At 50.8% G+C, this 16,876-nt stretch overlaps 1 protein-coding gene across 1 annotated transcript in view; it reads left to right on the plus strand.

Moving 5' to 3' along the window:
- PLXNA2 (plexin A2) overlaps nt 1-16,876 on the plus strand; it is a 151,370-nt gene that overhangs the window by 83,655 nt on the left and 50,839 nt on the right. Inside the window, 4 exon segments of the mRNA XM_009331952.1 lie at nt 3,926-4,049; nt 5,100-5,253; nt 6,456-6,552; nt 10,261-10,375. Coding sequence (XP_009330227.1) covers nt 3,926-4,049; nt 5,100-5,253; nt 6,456-6,552; nt 10,261-10,375 — 490 coding nt within the window.

The raw sequence follows: 16,876 nt of genomic DNA on the forward strand, positions 1-16,876 counted from the left end.
CCGCCCCGCGGGCGGGGGCTGGGGGCAGTGGCGGAGCAACCCCCGCCAGCAGCACGGCAATGTGGAGCACAGGTGCCCTGGGCATCTTTTTTTTTTCTTTTTTAAGCTTTTTTCCTTTCAGGCAAGCCTGTCCAGCCCTACGGCTAAGCCACCATATGTGCACTTGTGTCCGAAAGTCTTTACTGTCACAGTGACTTTGTCAGAAGGAAGTGATTTCCATCCCTGGTGATTCCCATCCCTTTGGCTCTTCCCTCGGGGCAGTCATCCCCGTGTGCTTTTCCAGCAGTTGGGACAAAAGCCACCACAGCCTTTTGATAATGAGGGGACAAGGAAGCGAGGAAAGGGGACGTGCTCTACTCAGCATCTGGCTTGAGCTGCAGGTCTGTAGGTGCTCCCAGGAACCAGCTGTAGGGGTACGAGAGCATCCACTCGCCTGGGGACAGTGGCCTTTTAGTGCCTGGTGCTGCTAAGCTGTGCAGCAGGAGGGGACGGCTGCATCAAGTATCTGTAGGTGTGTGTGTTCGGTGTTGCTCCTCAGACTCCTGCAGCAGCTCCTCTGCAAGGATCACCGAGTGCTTTCCTAATGCTAATGAACTGAATCTTCATAAACCACCCGGGAAGCAGGTAAAGGTTGTTATCTTCATTTTGCAGAGAGAAAACCCTCCATGTCAAGAGGAGAGAAAAGTGTCATTTCCTCTGCCCTTTTGGTCGTGACATTTCAGCATTAACCTATTCCCAACAAGAGTTTCTTCCCTGATGGTATTTCTCAACCTTCCCTTCGAGTGTCTGCACTTTGGCTTGCTTGGAGCAATGATCGTTTTTTAGCTTTTGTCTTAAGCTGTAAATAATTGAGTTTATCTTGCTGTTCCTGAAGCCTCTGTCACATTTGCTTGGAGGGCCCAAGCACTGGAGTGTTTGTATTTAATTTGTCATCTCCCTCCTCTAATTCTTACATGTCCCTCCTGTCAGATGGACCAGCTGCTCCTTTGCTCAGTGGAAGGGTTGCGGGTCAGGGCGTGAGTTGCTCGCGCTGTGTTTTCTGAGGGCTGGTAAAAAGGGTGAGGGGCAGAAGAGCAAACGTTTTCATCCTTGAAAGAGCAAGAGGGTGGCTGGCCACCTGAGCGAGTGCGGGTACGGTAAACACCAGCACCGAGTCTGTTGGGGATTGAAATCCAGGTGTTTCTCCCCACTGCTTGCTGTGGGGCTTTGCTCCTTGGATTCGGGGTCTGTATCCTGGGGGTACTGAGACCCCCAGGCAGCTCTAGGAATCTCTGCGCAAGAGCTGTGCCCTGCAGAGGAGCAGGGCAGGCCAGCGCGTAAGGCAGCTCCTCTCTGAGCACTTGGCATCCACCTTTGCAGTTGCCAGAGGCTTAGCTGAGAGCATGGACATGCAGGTACTGAGCTATCAGGGAGCCAGAAAAAATAATCACAATTTTAAATGATGTGTTGGATGTCTGAACAGGTATGGATGTGAGATAGACAGACGGACCACTGCCCCATTCTAGGTGGCATCAGGCAGTGTGTCCTGCCTTCCACACTGCCAGCCAGAGAGGAATAATAAAGGAAAAGTAAAAGGATCTGAGTTGTCCTGGGATAAGCTTTCATTATCCAATATTGCATAAAGTTTCCTTGTGTGCTCGTTATGCATTGTTGTCTCTTAGAGGCCTGAGTCAGGGCTTAAGGCTCTATTGCACAGTGGGGCGCTTGCATACATGTGTGCATACCTAGAATTTAAGGGTAGTGATAGCAGTGATGCTCATGAATGAGCTATCTGTGAGGATTAAAGCAGCGAGCTCTGGAAGCAGGAGTCGGTCGGGCTGGCAGCGCAGGCTGACTGGGGTAGCTCTGGCGATGAACCTGAACCCAGGAGGCAGCCGGCTGCGGGCTGGGCGCGGGCACCGAAGCAGACCGGTAACTCCTGCCCTAAAAGAGGTGCTTGATGAGGTGGTGGCCGTGGGCAGCGCATGCCTTGCACCCGGCTTTGAGGAATCCTGGACACAGGACATTTGAGAGGGTGCTAAAAACCAGCAGGAAGGGAAAGGTGCTCGTCCTTCTGCAAAACTCGTCTGCTCACCCCGTGTCCCTGGAGCGGCGGTGCGATGGCTGAGCAGCCCGTCCCTGCCCAGCGCCTCTGCTGTGTCCTCCTGGACGGGGTTTGCTCGCCGTGCAAGTCCATCCTCTCCTACAAACAGCGCTCTTTGGGAGCAAGCAGAGGCCTCAAGGAGATTGTTAAAGAGTCTCTTCAGCCCAGCGGGATTTGAAACCTGCAAGACTTCCATATGCTGCTCTCTGCAAGTGTGTTATTGTCTACAGATCTATTTATCTCTGTTAGGGCTGTTGCCATAAATAGTATGATAAAAAAGAGCCATTCCGGCGAGTCAATGAGATAAAGGCTCCAGTCAAGAGCTCACTTTAAAGCTATCTTACAGATTCACTTAAACCTCAATAATTCTTCCTTTGGCAGCATTCATATTTAGCTCCATTATACTCCAAAAAAAAAGGAAAAACAACTGAGAGGGTGAGGAGAACAGCAAGAGTGTTTGCTGGGGACCACACGGGTGTTTTGGAAAGGGAAAGTGTAGACTCCGCTTTCCTTAATCAAAAGCAAACGGCCTCGCGGGGAGGATGATGGTCCACTGTTTCAGAGTGGGAAGCCCTGTTTTTTCCAGGCACTTGTCAGCTGGTCAGAGCTAGATGTGCGTGGCAAAATTCAGCTTCTGCGTGGGCAGGAGGTGTTTCTGCTGATGCACGTGTGTGTCTGGGACCGCCCGAGCCGCTCCACGGGGAATCAGGAAAACAAGCAGTTTGACAGCAGCACCTTGTTAATTCAAGTAACATACACGCTCGTCACTGTCAGAAGGGAACTTGCTGGTGGCATGTGGGGCTAGTGACAGCACCTCGGTCCTCTGACCTTTGCGCCACCATTTGAAATAGGGTCCAAGATCAGCAATGAGTGAAAAGTGATAGTTTGCTGATAGCTTATTAAGACCATTAATACCGAAAGGCCAAAATGTCATCTGCGCCCAGAGAGGGGGGTTGGAAGAAAAGGATTTTTCCCAAATGACATAAAATAGAAAATCACTGAGGGATGTCAGTGCTGTGCTGCAGTCTCTGATACCTGGTTTGAAACACTGATAATTCTTTCTTGGTTTCCCGGTGGGCGCTCCTCTACCTACTGGAAGCAATGTAATTTCACTCCACTCCAAGGACACCTGCGATAGAAAACCAGGGATAACAAGCCATCTTGGAGCACATGGCATGCTAGGAGCAGTCCTAGTCACTTTGGCATGCTCGGAGGCTTGCATTCCTGATGGCGGGAATGGGAGAGAGCTGGGAGCCCAAGGCATGAAAACTGGCCAAAGCACAGCCAGCAGCTGCCGGAAAGTCCCATTCCTCACCCCGCCGCACGCCTCAGCTCCAGGAGGAGACGATTAATGGACTATGTGTTTTTGTTTTAATGAGAATGGAGGCATCATCTTGTTACTGCCTGTTACTGCTTTACGGTTTAGTTTCTGTGCGGATTATGAATTTATGGCTTGCAGGGGTCCCAGCCGAGCAGCGGCAGAGTGCCTGGCTCACCCTGCACCCACAGCACCCGCTGTCGCTGCTGGCACATGGGACTCAGCAGCTCTGGATTGTGTCCCAGTGCAGGGGGGACTGGGAATTGCTCCTGAGATACTTGTGGTTTGCCTTTCCTCTGATCACAGAGTATTTTTCAGTGCCCTTTGGTCCTAACCTGGAGTTTGTGCCCGATACCTGGTCCCGGTGCAGAGCATTGCCCCCACTCCTGCTGATAACTCCCCCTTCCCCTGGCCCAGGCTCTGCCCTCCTGTTTAGCTCACCCCTGGTCAGCTGTAGCACCTCGTGCTGTCTGACATCTTCCCTAGGTGCTTTCTGTGCTCTGATGTGTGCTCCTGTGTGGCAGGTGCTCCCCGAGGGACAGCTGCGAACGAGCAGACGAGCTGTACCGATTTGCAGGCAGCATCAGCCAGTGCATGAGCGTCACCGTGCAGCCCAGCAGCATCTCTGTCTCCGAGCACAGCCTCCCGGTAGGTGCTGCCAGCAAGCGGGGAGGGGTAGACCTGTTGGTGAGAGGCATTTCCAGCATATTTCAGGTTCACAGTGAACAGACCGTTTTCCAGCCTTTCTCCCTGCCCATCGGCACAAATGTTTTCCCATGAAGTCAGGCTCGCAGAGGGACTGGGGAGGAAAGGGGCCATCCGAGCCGGGGAAGAAGGGGGTGGAGATGGCAGAAACAAATTCCCCTTCCCCTTGGGCCTCAGATCACATTTCTCTTGGTCTGGTTTCATTAGCTGTTGAAAGGAAAGGCTTTGTTTCCCAAAAAACCTCATCTGTGAGCTGTGCTCAGGCCTGACTCTCTGAAACAGCCCAGCTGTTGCTCTCCAAGCCCCCCAGCACCCCGCGGCAGCTGGCCTTGCTGCAGCCCCTTCCCGCTCCCTGCTGGGGCCGGCTGCCCCCCCTGCCCGCTGGCACTCATGTCGAAATGGCGTGGGGCTGTTGGGAGGGCGCTCACCCCTTCAGGCACCGGTTTGCCATGGGGACAGTCCCCATTTGTGCTGGGGTCGGTGGGGACTCGCTCCTTTCCGATGGCCACGCGTGCCCAGAGCAGGGCTGTCTCTCCCGTGCGTGCAGTGGGGCAGCTGCAGCTCAGGGAAATTGTTCGAGCTGCTGTGCGTGCAGAGGGTTGTTGCTGCTCTCATCTATGAGAGGCAACGCGCTGCTACTGCCGTCACAGGTTCCTGACACGGGCGTTGGGGGTGGCAATGCTTCTGTAGAGCAATCAGGGGGACAAAAAGCTGCCATTGTCGCCTCTCCTGAACTGCAGTACCCAAAGGCTCAGCAAGGCAGTTTTTGTATCGGTAAAGAACCTGCATCCTTGGCTTTCTTTTTCCTCCTCCGCTTCCCATGAAAGGGCAGCTGGCCACCTCCTGTGGACGGACGGGTAATTTAAGGGGGTCAGTATTGAATGGGAAAACAGCAGGTGATGAAAATACGAAGGAAACTCAGGCAGCTCTGCCTGCTAACAGGTTACTGGCTGTGTTTTGTTTCCCCTCTGCCCCTCCTCTCCCCAGCTGCAGCTCAGCCTGCTGGTGAGCGATGCTCCAGACCTGACGGCTGGGGTCACCTGCCTCTTCGGAAACCTGACGGAGGTGGAAGGGCAGGTTTCGGGCAGCCGGGTTGTGTGTGTTTCGCCAGCAGCGAAAGATGTTCCTGCCATACCTGTGGATCAAGGTAAGTAACTGACTTCTGGACAGCAATACGACGTCTGTGCCACCGGAAAGTGTGGCATAGGTTTGGAAGTATCTGCTGGGTGGTGCAGACCCTTTGGGGCTGCTGCTGGAGAAATTCATGCTCCTGTCAAAGACCGTTGAACCCAGGGAGCTAAATATGCTTTGTCCTTAAGAAATGCATCCCACGCAGGGAAAGATAGGCTGGGAGCAGGCAGCACCACGTGCTTGCCCTGTCCCTACACCCTCCCTGCGCTGCCAGACAGCTCCCCAAGACAGGACAGGAGCCGTCTGTCCCCCCCGGGGTGGCTCATGAGTGGGGCAGGGCCTCGCAGCCTTGCCACACTGGGTGGATCTAGAAGGCGGGAGCCCCCCCTCAGCCTGGCTCAGCACCCACGAGTAGGTGGATGCAGTTTCTATTTTTCGGCCCTGATCTTCGGGTTGTTTCTTCATTAATGTCACTGCTGTCATATTTTCTCTTCCCATAACCAAAATGCTACTTGCTTAAAACTCATTTTCTCCTTGGCATCCTTCCAGGTGTCAACTGTTTTTCCCTGCTGATATCTTTGTATTCCTCAGGCGTTATATGGAGCCTAAGACTTGGTGAACACTGGGGCTGAGAGCTGCCGTGGTAGCAGGGCTAGCGTAGGCTTACCCAGTGCAGCTCCGGAAGAGCAATCTGCTCTTAATTAACCCAGTGCTGAGGCTCCTAAAGAGCTTCAGTAATGCCCTCGTTTTCAGCATTGTCTCCTATTCTAGTCTTGGGCTGCTTCTCAGAGTAGACTGAATTAGTGTTTTTATGCTGGAGACAGAATCCTTTAGAGAATGGGATGAGATCCCAAACTCATTTCAGCTGTGACCCAAGGCAGCGTTTAGACCCTGCATCTCCAATGCACTTTGCCATCAAGTCTGATTTGGTTTGGAGGCATTGCTGGAGACAGCCGGCCTGGCGCCCTGAGGTGCTCAAGGGCAGGTCCGGCTGGTGGGATGCTCGGCCCCCAGCTTGGGGAACTGCTGCAGACTCACCGCAGGTGGGGGGCCCAATGCCTGGGGGAGCAGGGAGACGAAAGCAACCTGACTTCCACCTTCTATCCCAGAAGCAGATGGCTCAGCACATTGGCAGGCGGGGAGCGGGTGCCCCCGTGTCTGCTGTTGCTTCCTTCGTTACTGCTGGCGGGGCTGACGGGCTCTGGTTTGCATCCCCAGACTGGTTTGGCGTGGTGCTGCAGCTGAAGTCACAGGAGACGGGGAGGATGTTTGTCAGCACGGAGTTCAAGTTCTACAACTGCAGTGCCCACCAGCTGTGAGTGCTCCCTCCACGTCCCCGAGCGGAGCCAAACATTGGCTAAAAAGAGAAAGGGCTGGGAAATGGATGCTGGGCTCTGGGACCAGCCGGGGGGGGTTATCACGCTGCTTGGTTCAGCCAGCAGACACGTGCGGTAGAAGGGGAGCCCACCAGTCCCTGTCTTCTCTGAACTTCTCTGGGTGCATGTGTAGCTTTCTCTGCCTTGTGAGATGCAGGCAGAGTGAGCCTGAAAAAACCTTAACCTGCTGGTGCCCCCAAGCTGCGCGATCCTGCAACTGTGAACTCGGATGCATCTTCACAGGCAGCTGGTGAAGGCAGAGCAGAGGGTCCGGGGAGGTGGGCTGCAGGCAGCCGGAGGAGGCAGAGCCCTTCCACGCTGCACTGGCCAGGAGAGCAGGGTGCTGGCTGCTGTGAGGATGCTCCACGGGGTGACAGAGGAGGGCAAGGCCGCCAGAGGAGACGGTGGCAAGGACTGACCTGGAAGTGTCCAGCGCTGGGGTCTGAGGACAGCGGTTGTAGTTTAGATGGGGTAAGTGAGAGCACTGGCAGCAGGAGCTCCCCGCAGCCTGCCTGCCCCCAGAGTTGGGCAGAGCAGCCCTGAGAGCCCGATAGAGCAGCGCAGGCATGCAGCAGGCATGGTGGGCTGCTCTGTGGAGGGCTGGGGGGCTCAGCACTGCTGAGCATCGTGGAGACATATCCCCCATGGGCACATCTGCTGCTGAAAGGCAGCACGCAGCTGGCTGGCCTTAAAAACATGTTTACAGACCTGAGGCATTTATAGATTTCTCTCTGGAAACACAGCAAGCCCCAAAGCACCAAAATGAAACATGGGCAGAACCTGCTAGCAGTCAGATAGCAAAAGGCAGGCCTGACCCATGGGGCTGGGCAGCATCTCCGGCAACAGGGTCGGCTGCCAGCTCTGCTGCGGGAACGAGATTTGCTGCTCAAGCTGGCTGGTGGGAGCCAAGAAGTGCCAGCACAGGGTCACTCCCAATCTTTCTGCACTGGATTTGAAGCCTCAAGCTATGGGGCCTTCCCTGCTGCACTTGGAAGAGGGTTGTGTGTGCTGATGGGCTTGGCTGGCCTGCAGTTTTTCTAGGCATGCATTCAATTTTTTTAAATTTTGTTTTGAGCCATAGCACAGAGCAGAGGTACCGGGATGAAAGGAGCCCTGTGAGTCCTTCAGTCGCCCCATGCTGCCTCTCATGGTGGTCTGTATCCGTTATCCCAATGATCCCTGCCTCCTGTTGTGCTACCCCTCGTGCACAACTCTGTCCTTACGTCCTTGTCCCTCAGACAGGCTGTACAGCACCAGCCTCTCCTCCGGCTGCAAGCGCTTGCAGTCCTTCCAGCGGTTCCTCTGCATTCTCATGTTTTTGAATTTGCATGAGGGATGGCATCACGGGGACCCCTATTTTCACTTAGGAGTGGAGGTTTGAATCAGGAGAGGCAATGCATCTTTTCTGGCCTGTCATTTGGCTTCATCTGACCATGCCTTTCTACCAGCTCCTGTTTGGAGATAAAGTGCTAACGTGGTGGTAAATTCTGCAGCATTTACATCATACCAGACTCATTATCAGTGAGTTCAACAAGGGCACGAGCCAGCCTGGCAGGAATGAATCACAGCGTGCAAAAAGGAGAAAGGGATACAGGTCTCAGCCAACGGAGAAGAGAGAGCTATTGATCCTGAGACTCTTCATTGCAACGGTGAGGGTGTCTAGAGAGAGCAGGGGAGCAGCTGTGCCCTTTGTGGCTGCACGGAAGCAGAAGTGGTTGTGGTGTATGCAGCACGTACCCCTTGGGAGCTGGCATTAGGCTAAGAGAGGCAGGAAGGGTTTGGGGCTGGACAGGAACATGCTGCTCTTGCAGACTGGTTCTGTGAAACCTCCCGTGCTGGATCCAGCTGTTGTGAACAAACAGGCTGAGCTGGTTCAGCGCTCAGGTCTGTGAATTCCTGTGTCCCAGGGGAGCTGCAGGTGGTTCAGGGAATGTGGTGGTGGCTTCTGTGTTAAGTCCCTTTTAATACGGAACAGATGAGGTGGAGAGATGCACCTTCTGAAGCAGAAGAGAGACAGCAGCCCTTAAGAAAGCTGGATCGGGATGAAAGAGCAAAGGTGGTGACCTGGTGTAAGTCTCTGAGAGCTCAGGATCCTGCCGGCAGCCCCTCGCCCTGCTCAGCTGAGCAGAGCTGAAAGCAGCAGCCAGAAAACCACAGCACAGTGACGGGTGCCGAACCAAGCCGTTGGCCTGGGGGATCAGAGAGGTCCTCCTCCCTCGGACCCAGGGGTGCTGGGGGAAGCAGAGAGCTCCACCGGCACCAGACGGGAAAGCCGGAGGCCAGGGCCAGGCCAGGTGAGGGCGGGTGGGAGAAGTGCTACAGACCGAAATGGAGACAGAAATGGGTCAAACAAACGAGCAATTAAATAAGCTTGCAGCACTTGATATTATTCCCCAGATTTGCATACGCATGATTAGAATAAGCTTCCTTAGCTATTAAGGTCACTACGAATGCATCAGAAGGAAAACACAACTGAGTTACTATAACACGCCATTCTCATGGCAGCAGCCTGCGAGAGGCTTTGCCCTGGCACCTCTGCCCAGCTGGCGAGAGAGGCCCTGCCCGGAGACCTGCTTTCCTCGTTTTCCGATTGCCTACCTAAGGCCACGCTCCCGCTTCCCTGGTGATGCTCTTCTGTTTTGCCCACTCCAGGTGGCACCCCGCTCTCTGGAGCCGCAGGTTACGATGCGGAGCTGAATCCCATGGGCACAGCTTATACTTACGCCAGCAGACGGTCACCAAAACGCTGCCATGTGGCACGGAGGGTTGGCCTCAGAGATGGAGGAGGTGGTTACTGCAAATATTAGCAGCTGTCATGGACCATGCATCTAACTGGCAGCCAGTTAGTGTGGAATAAAAACCACCCAACCAGTTCACTGGCAGCTGGGCCACCCCATGTCTGAAAAGGGTCTGCGTTCTTTCAGAAAGTATTGTATTTCAAAAGGTCGTCCCTGGAGGTATTTAAAAGATGTGTACTGGGCCACCCCATGTCTGAAAAGGGTCTGCGTTCTTTCAGAAAGTATTGTATTTCAAAAGGTGTCCCTGGAAGTATTTAAAAGACGTGCAGATGAGGCGCTTAGGGACATGGTTTAGTGGGCATGGTGGTATTGGGTTGACGGTTGGACTTGATGATCTTAGAGGTCTTTTCCAACCTTAATGATTCTATGATTCTATGAAAAATGTTTCATAAACAGTTAATTTCTTCCAGCATGAATCAAAAGCGTTTGCTGGACTCTTTGCACTCCAAGGCCAAGCAGAAGTGTTACCGTTGACTTGAAGCATTCCTGACTTGTAAAACAACCGATACTTTTTTTGCCAGGCTTGCCTTGTCTTCCACTTTCTAGAAACTAAAAATCAAGTCTGGTGTCTGTGCAATATTGAGCTTTATTTTACGCCAATGCAATGATGTGCAATAAATCCCAGCTTGTATTTTATTACTGAATGAATTGTGAGGTTGCTTAAAGACTGTCTTTTGAGTGCACGTTTTCCCAAACCTGTTCGTTACTTTTGTTGTATCAAAACATCCCTCCAAAGAAATTATTTTCCCATGAAGGACCCTGAGCCTGGACTTCTCGCTAGGCCTGTCTATTACTGTATAGACCTCCCAAGGTGGTAACCTCCTCCGTAACTCCTCCTTTCCCCCCCAGGTGCCTGTCTTGTGTAAACAGCGCTTTCCGCTGCCACTGGTGCAAGTACCGGAACCTCTGCACCCACGACCCCACCACGTGCTCCTTTCAGGAGGGACGGATCAACGTCTCTGAGGTACCAGACCGGGGTTTCAGTACTCCTGAGTTCTTTCTTCTTTGCTTTTCTATGGCACAATTAGCGTAACCAATGCTTATGTGAGGTTTTTCAACTTTCCATGGGTCGGGGCTCCTCTCTTGGCTGGCATCAAAAAGTGCAGATACAGCTTTAAAGGAGCGTAGCAAGAAAGTACCAGTTTAGCAAAAATGATATGTCTCAACCTGAACGCCAAAGCTGATCCCACCTCTGATATGTGGGTATGCTCAGGTTCAGTAATAACTGTAATTGCTGGAGTGCTTTCCTTCAGGGGTCTCAAAAGACTTCTCAAAGACCAGCAGATTTCGGCAACTCCGCTTTACGTACAAGGCGTGCCGGGATTTGCCCGACAGCAAGCAACGAGTCAGGTGCAGAGCTCTTGGTGGAACTCATTCAGTGGGTTGTGTGGGCAGGTCTGAAATCTATGGCAGGAGCCTGACAGTAAACTGCTTAAGAAGGGCATAACAGACATGAACAGCCCCAGAATTTGGAAGAGAGAATTGATTCGGGATTCAGCGCTGTGGACCAGGAGCCATCTCCCTTAACAGTTAATAAAAAGTGTGGGGCTCAAGTCCAAAAATGCTTTCAACAGTTTGAAGGAGGCACAGCCGTTAACGGCTCTGCCAGATCTTCTGTATGTCCCGAGGCAGGAGGGGTCCATGGAGGAAAGGAGTTTGTTAGCACAAATTCCTGATCAAAGGTTACCTCTAAGCCCTTGGTCTGGGGTTTCTGCACCCATTGTCTTGTCTGATTCCCATGGTGCTGTCTGCTTCAGGTTCACCAAGTACAGAGCAGATACAGCCTCTGGTGCTGGTAGGAGCCTGGTCTTCACCTTACTGCCCCTACACGTAGCTTTGTGGCACCTGAAATGGGTGCAGGTCCTAAAGGTGCAAGGAAAAAAAAGGCTTTAAAAGGTGCTTGAAAATCCTGAGTGTCTTGACAAGTGGGAAAGGCAGCAGTGAGGACACATACAAATATTAGAAAAAGAAAGGAGAGTAAGATTAGCCAGCATCAAGACAAACCCTTCAGTGAGTAACGGAGATATGGAAAAGCAGGAGAGATCGGTCAGTAGAGTAAAACATGGAGCTGCTAAAAAGAAGTGACTGAAGCTGCCAGGCTGTTGCTAAACCAATAATAAACTTGAAACTTAAACAACTCACGGGTCTTTCTGGTTAAAATGCTACCAGGAGGCACACAGACACAAGGCAAGAAACGTTAATGAACTGCATGTGTTCATACCTCGGTGGGAATCTGCAAGAGCCGAGGGATGGACGGCGTAACTGGGAGCTGGCGTCCCACCTGCAAGGGACGAGACAGAAGCCTCAAAGAGCTGCCCCATGCGGCAAAGGGAACAGATGCCCAAGGAGAAGCATCCACCCTGGGGACAAACCAAAAGCTTTCTCAGTCCAGTTCAAAGTCAAGAAACTTCCTTTCAACATAACAAGAGAAAGCAAAAACCTTTGCTTTTCCTTCTCTCGAGTGATGTCAGGGTTTTTCTCCTTCACACTCAAAGCATCGCTGTCTTCCCAGGCTTTACAATTGTAGTTCTCAGTTTTATAGGTCTTCAACCCCATGATCTCAGAAGCGTTTGACAAGTCTCTGGTAAAGTAGGACAATCCCATTATCTCCATTTTTGTCCTGGGAATGCCTAGAACTTGCCTGAGATCACACAGAGGGAGCGAGTGGAGGAGTTGGTATCTCTGCCAGTTCCTGCTGGGATCACAGGACTGTCACGTCTCCAAAGAACTTCCTCGGTCGTCTTCATCTTGTAGAGGTTGTTTCTTACCAGGGGGTGTTAAGTGATATCTAACACTTTCCTGGTGATAACTTTTGATAAGGGCTGATGATAACAATACAGATGCTCCACTGTTCCTCATGACTTCTCCAGACCTCTGAACACACAGGCAAAACCAGCCACCAAAAACTAATTTGTTTGTGTATTTAAGGCAAATGAGTTGCCACTTGGGTACACAGTGCAGTGCTAATGCCTTTGTTACGGGCATTTCACTCTGGCTAACACAAGACATGAAATAAATGCCTCATAAAGAGTTTCCTCTCTTAAAACAATTCCGATCACAATGTTCTCGTTGTGTCATGGCCTGATGTATTAGCAAAATGTTTGTGCTTACCAACATCACTCCCTTCCTAGCGGGGAGTCGGTTGTGTTTGGAGCCGCAGCAGTGCTGCGGTGATAACCGTGGCAGTGCCTCCGCCACGGAGGGAGCAGCGCCAGCGCGTGCTGCCCTACTTTCAGTCCCATGTGCCTCTTCTCACGTAAGATTTGCACACGTGTTCACACGGGGTTGGAAATTTTCTCATGCTTTTATATTTAATTTAAGAGAAAATATCTTGAATATTCCCTTTTACTCCTGGCCCATCAGAATTTGCGTCCCAGTGGGATTCGATATGTAACAAACTCCCTTTGATGCTCCTAGGAGTCGTCTGTCTTGAGAAGGGAAGAGAGCTCAAAGCCTCAGCCACTTTACAAGGTGATGGGGAAAAGAAAGCCCTTCTTCATGAGCTGTACAGTTGGTCCTTGCAATCTTCTGGCTATATTGACCGAGCTAAATGCTGCCTTTTTGCCCTGCTTTCCATGAAAATACAGCCAAAAGAACAAGCTTTTTCTGTCTCTCCGCCTGCCCTGTCAACAGAAATTGTTTACTAACATCTAAGGGCAGAGCTCAGCAATAGACGCGGGTGATGCAGAGGACAGTCTCCAAAGACGGGTTGGTGCTTTGTCAGGGGGTAGAGGGTGGCCTGTGAAGCCATCGGTAAGAGAAATGATGCACCTTGAGTGTCAGATCTCTGTTTTGCATCATGCTGTTCTATTTGCAAAAGTGAAAGTGTGCAAAGCGTGTTTGGTTTGGAGTAATTGGTAGATAAATACAGAACCCTTCGCAGCCTTCAGAGCACGGATGTCTTCCAGGACAGAGCTGGCTGTTCTTGATATCCTCCATCTGGTGGGAAGTTTCTGACATGGGGTAAACCCAACTCTTCTGAGGCCTCTGTTTCTAGGTGGCCAGTTCTCTAGGAGTTAATAATTAGATAAGCAACTCTATTTTCTCAGCCTTTTCTTAGCCTGAGGCTTCATTTGTCCGCAGAAGGTGCCTGCTTAGACATTGCTATCCAAAGAGCAGTGGGAAGGCAAATGTCTGGGGCTGGCTTGCACCCACAGAAGCAGGGTTTCTCCAAGAAGCTTCGTGGGTGTGTAGCGCTGATTGTCTCACTTTGCAAAGCTTCCCATCAGGCCTATGATATCATTTTAATGTGTCTGAGGTGGTTGGGTTTGTGTGTGTGCGAGGCTATAAGATGTCTCTCTCTAAATGTATAAAACATGCAGATGGAGTGTAGATTTATAAACGTATCCTTACACCCCATGCCAATGGAGAGCTAGAACCAAATAAATCCTATTAGTTTCCCAGAATGTGGGATCCCGTCCCTCTTTGATGTCCACTGTGTGGACATCTAATGCCAGTTCCACATGTGAGATGCTGAATCAGGGACGGAGTGTTTCAGATTCTGGGAGTTTAGTGCAGAGCCAGATTTCAGCTCTGGTCTGACTCCTTTAAATTCTCATTGCTTTTAGAGCAACACCTTTGCAGCTGGCTGTGCCCTTGGATGCTGAGTGCTGCTTGATGTGCCTTGAAGGAAATAAAACAAAATCAAACCTTCCTCATATCTGTCCTTACAGTCCCCACCGTTGAATACCTGAATGGGAACTAGGATGTGCAGGAGATAACTCAGAGCCACATCTAAGTCCACCAAAATCAGCAAATGACTTTGCTGGGTCACATCTATCTTCTGGAGAGATGTGTTTGAAAAAGTGCCAATAGTAACAAAAAGCCCAGTTGCAGCAAGATTAACTCATCTCAATTTGAGAAGGTTGGTTTGAGCTTATTGGCAAGGCTTTTTTCATCAGTAGATTTATGGTATATATAACCTACAGCGTTTGGTGTTTGGAGGGGGAAAGAGCCACGCAGGAAAGTGCCCCATGGGGCTGGAGGGGATGGGAGCGCTGCAGGGAGCCGGAGGGAGACGTTCCCACCTGTAACCTGGCCGTGTTCGAGGGAATTGCTCCTATCCTCACCTCTGGTACACAAAGGGTTGTTTATGGGAGAGAAATAGGCTCTCCAGCCCTCCGTATTTTGCATGGCTGCAAATACCACAGTACTTCATAAATTCATGGCGAAGACCCGGGTTACAGCACGCGCATACAGCACAGAGCTCAGGACAAAAGGGCATTGGGTAGGAATTTACCAGTGAGAAAAGTCTCGCTTCAGTTGCCTTTCTTTTCATGTTTGGTTTCTAAGGAGCAAGGTCTGCTCTCCTTTTCAGTAGCATAAATGAAGAATAATGTGTTTCCATGAGTGACGGGTACCGTAATTTATATCATTGGGAACACAACTGTGAGCCAGGGGTTTACATTCATGTGCCAGATTCGTTTATATTTATAACCTTAAAATGTGTATAGCAAGTTAACATTTGTGGAACGTTTTTTTTTAAGACAAAAAGTACGAAAACATTGTATTTTCTTCCATTTGGGTTAAATCCCATAGTCAAAAGAAATGCCTGCCATTTCGAGGCAATTTTTTCCAAATAAGAGCAAGAAGATTTGACCTGCTAAAACTGCTCTGTTAAACACAAATAATAACCATGGTTGCTCTGTTCTACTCCAGAGACAGATGCGTATCGCAGGTCTTTAAGGTATTTATAGACCTTGGAGTCTTTGAGGCTAAAAAGTGTTGGAGAAACATAAAATGTCTTTGTAAATTGTGTGCAATGATACTTCATACGCAGAATATTCCCGAGAGTCTGTGCCACTCATTCGTCGGAGTCTTGTCTTTCTCCAGCAGATCTTCTGATTTGTGTTTATTCTGGTGAACTGAAGTCAAGAAGGATAATGAGAGGATTCAGCGTGTTTGTTTAGCGAGAGGAGGCAATAATGGTCTTTCTAACTCACTGCAGGATTTACTTCTCATGAATTAAAAAACAAAGTAAACTGATTAAGGAACAAATTGTGTATTCCACTGGCTGCAGTTCTCCCTTTTATTCTGTATTTTCTGGATGCTCAGGTCTTCCTCGCACTAGCACGGGGAAGTGCAGAATCGAGCACCCAGACCTGAGCCCTACAAACCAGGGATGGTCTCGTTATTTACCACCACGAGGGGACCTTTGCCGCAGCCACACAGCTCCGATCCCAGCAGCAGGACTGGTGCTGGCAACCGCTTCCCAGTTCATCACGAAATTCCTATAAAGTGAATAAACATTGACAGACGCATTGCTAAAGCTGACGATATACCTCTAACAAAATAATTCATGTTAGCACTGGCTTTTAGATCAGGTGGCATGTAGAAGAGGTGGTGAATGGACAAACCAACCTGCCAGGCAAGCTTTCATATGGCATCACCCCCCTTCAACTCTGTGTGCACAGCGTGCGACCGAGGTGCTACTGCAGCAACACCCTCGTGAGACCCGTACCGTACCCCGTGGAGCACACGCTCCAGGGGAAGGCCTGTGTGTGCAGGGGCGTGCGTGGACATCTCTGCGGCAGCAATTTGAAAAACAAATGGACAAAAAAGACCTGAAAGCTGAACAATGAGCCTGGATGGGAAATGGCACAAACAGGGAAGAGGGGGCCTCCGGCAGCACTTCTGCAACGCGTGCGGCATCTGAGCAAGCCCCGCATCCTCCGCAAGCTCCTGCAGCTTTTGCGGCTTCACTCACTCATCTGATAAATTCAGCAGCAACTGCCAGCAGCAATGTGGCTCCCCACGAGTGCCCTGGGCTTTCGGGAGTATGGCATCTTCCTATATATCCCTCCATCCCAAAACGTATATCCCCTTATTAGTGTGATCACTGTAGCTGTCAGCCAACACAGAGGGGCTGCCTTTCTCGGTGTTTCCCCGAGTGGCATGCACTCACAGGCTGCATGCCTTTTTTCCACCAGAATCCCAATGTGACATTTTTCTCCCAGTGAAACCAAAGGAAAAAATCTATTATGTCCTACTCATCTCTAATGACGGCAGAACAATTTTTGCTACCAGCATTTTCAGCACTACAGAGCAGATTTGAAACTGTTAAGTCCTCTCCCGTGTCTCTAAAGGAAGAAGCATTTCTTTAACAGTCGTCTCACGAAAGGCAGTGGCCAGGAAGGATAATGGTCCATAACATATTCATTATTTTCAGGACTGTGCACTGAGGTTTTCCCACCGGTGATGTGGTTGGAGATTTTTTTGTTTTCAATCATAATGTGATAAAAGATTCTACGGCTCCAGGATGCCTTTCCTCCCAAACACGGGCTTTCCACAGAGCTGGGGACCTCTCTGGAGTGGAGCCATTTGTCTCCCATTGGTCCTCGATATGACTTTGAGGTTAAATGCAAAACTTTAAATGCAGCCGGAGTAGAAGACGGTACAGGTGTGCAGTGCATAACAAGGGGGAAGGAACGTGCGTGCAAAGTCAGCTCGGCAGAGCTGGCAGTTG

The sequence above is a fragment of the Pygoscelis adeliae genome, unplaced genomic scaffold (genome assembly GCF_000699105.1).
Source record: "Pygoscelis adeliae isolate BGI_AS28 unplaced genomic scaffold, ASM69910v1 Scaffold189, whole genome shotgun sequence".
NCBI lineage: Eukaryota > Metazoa > Chordata > Aves > Sphenisciformes > Spheniscidae > Pygoscelis > Pygoscelis adeliae.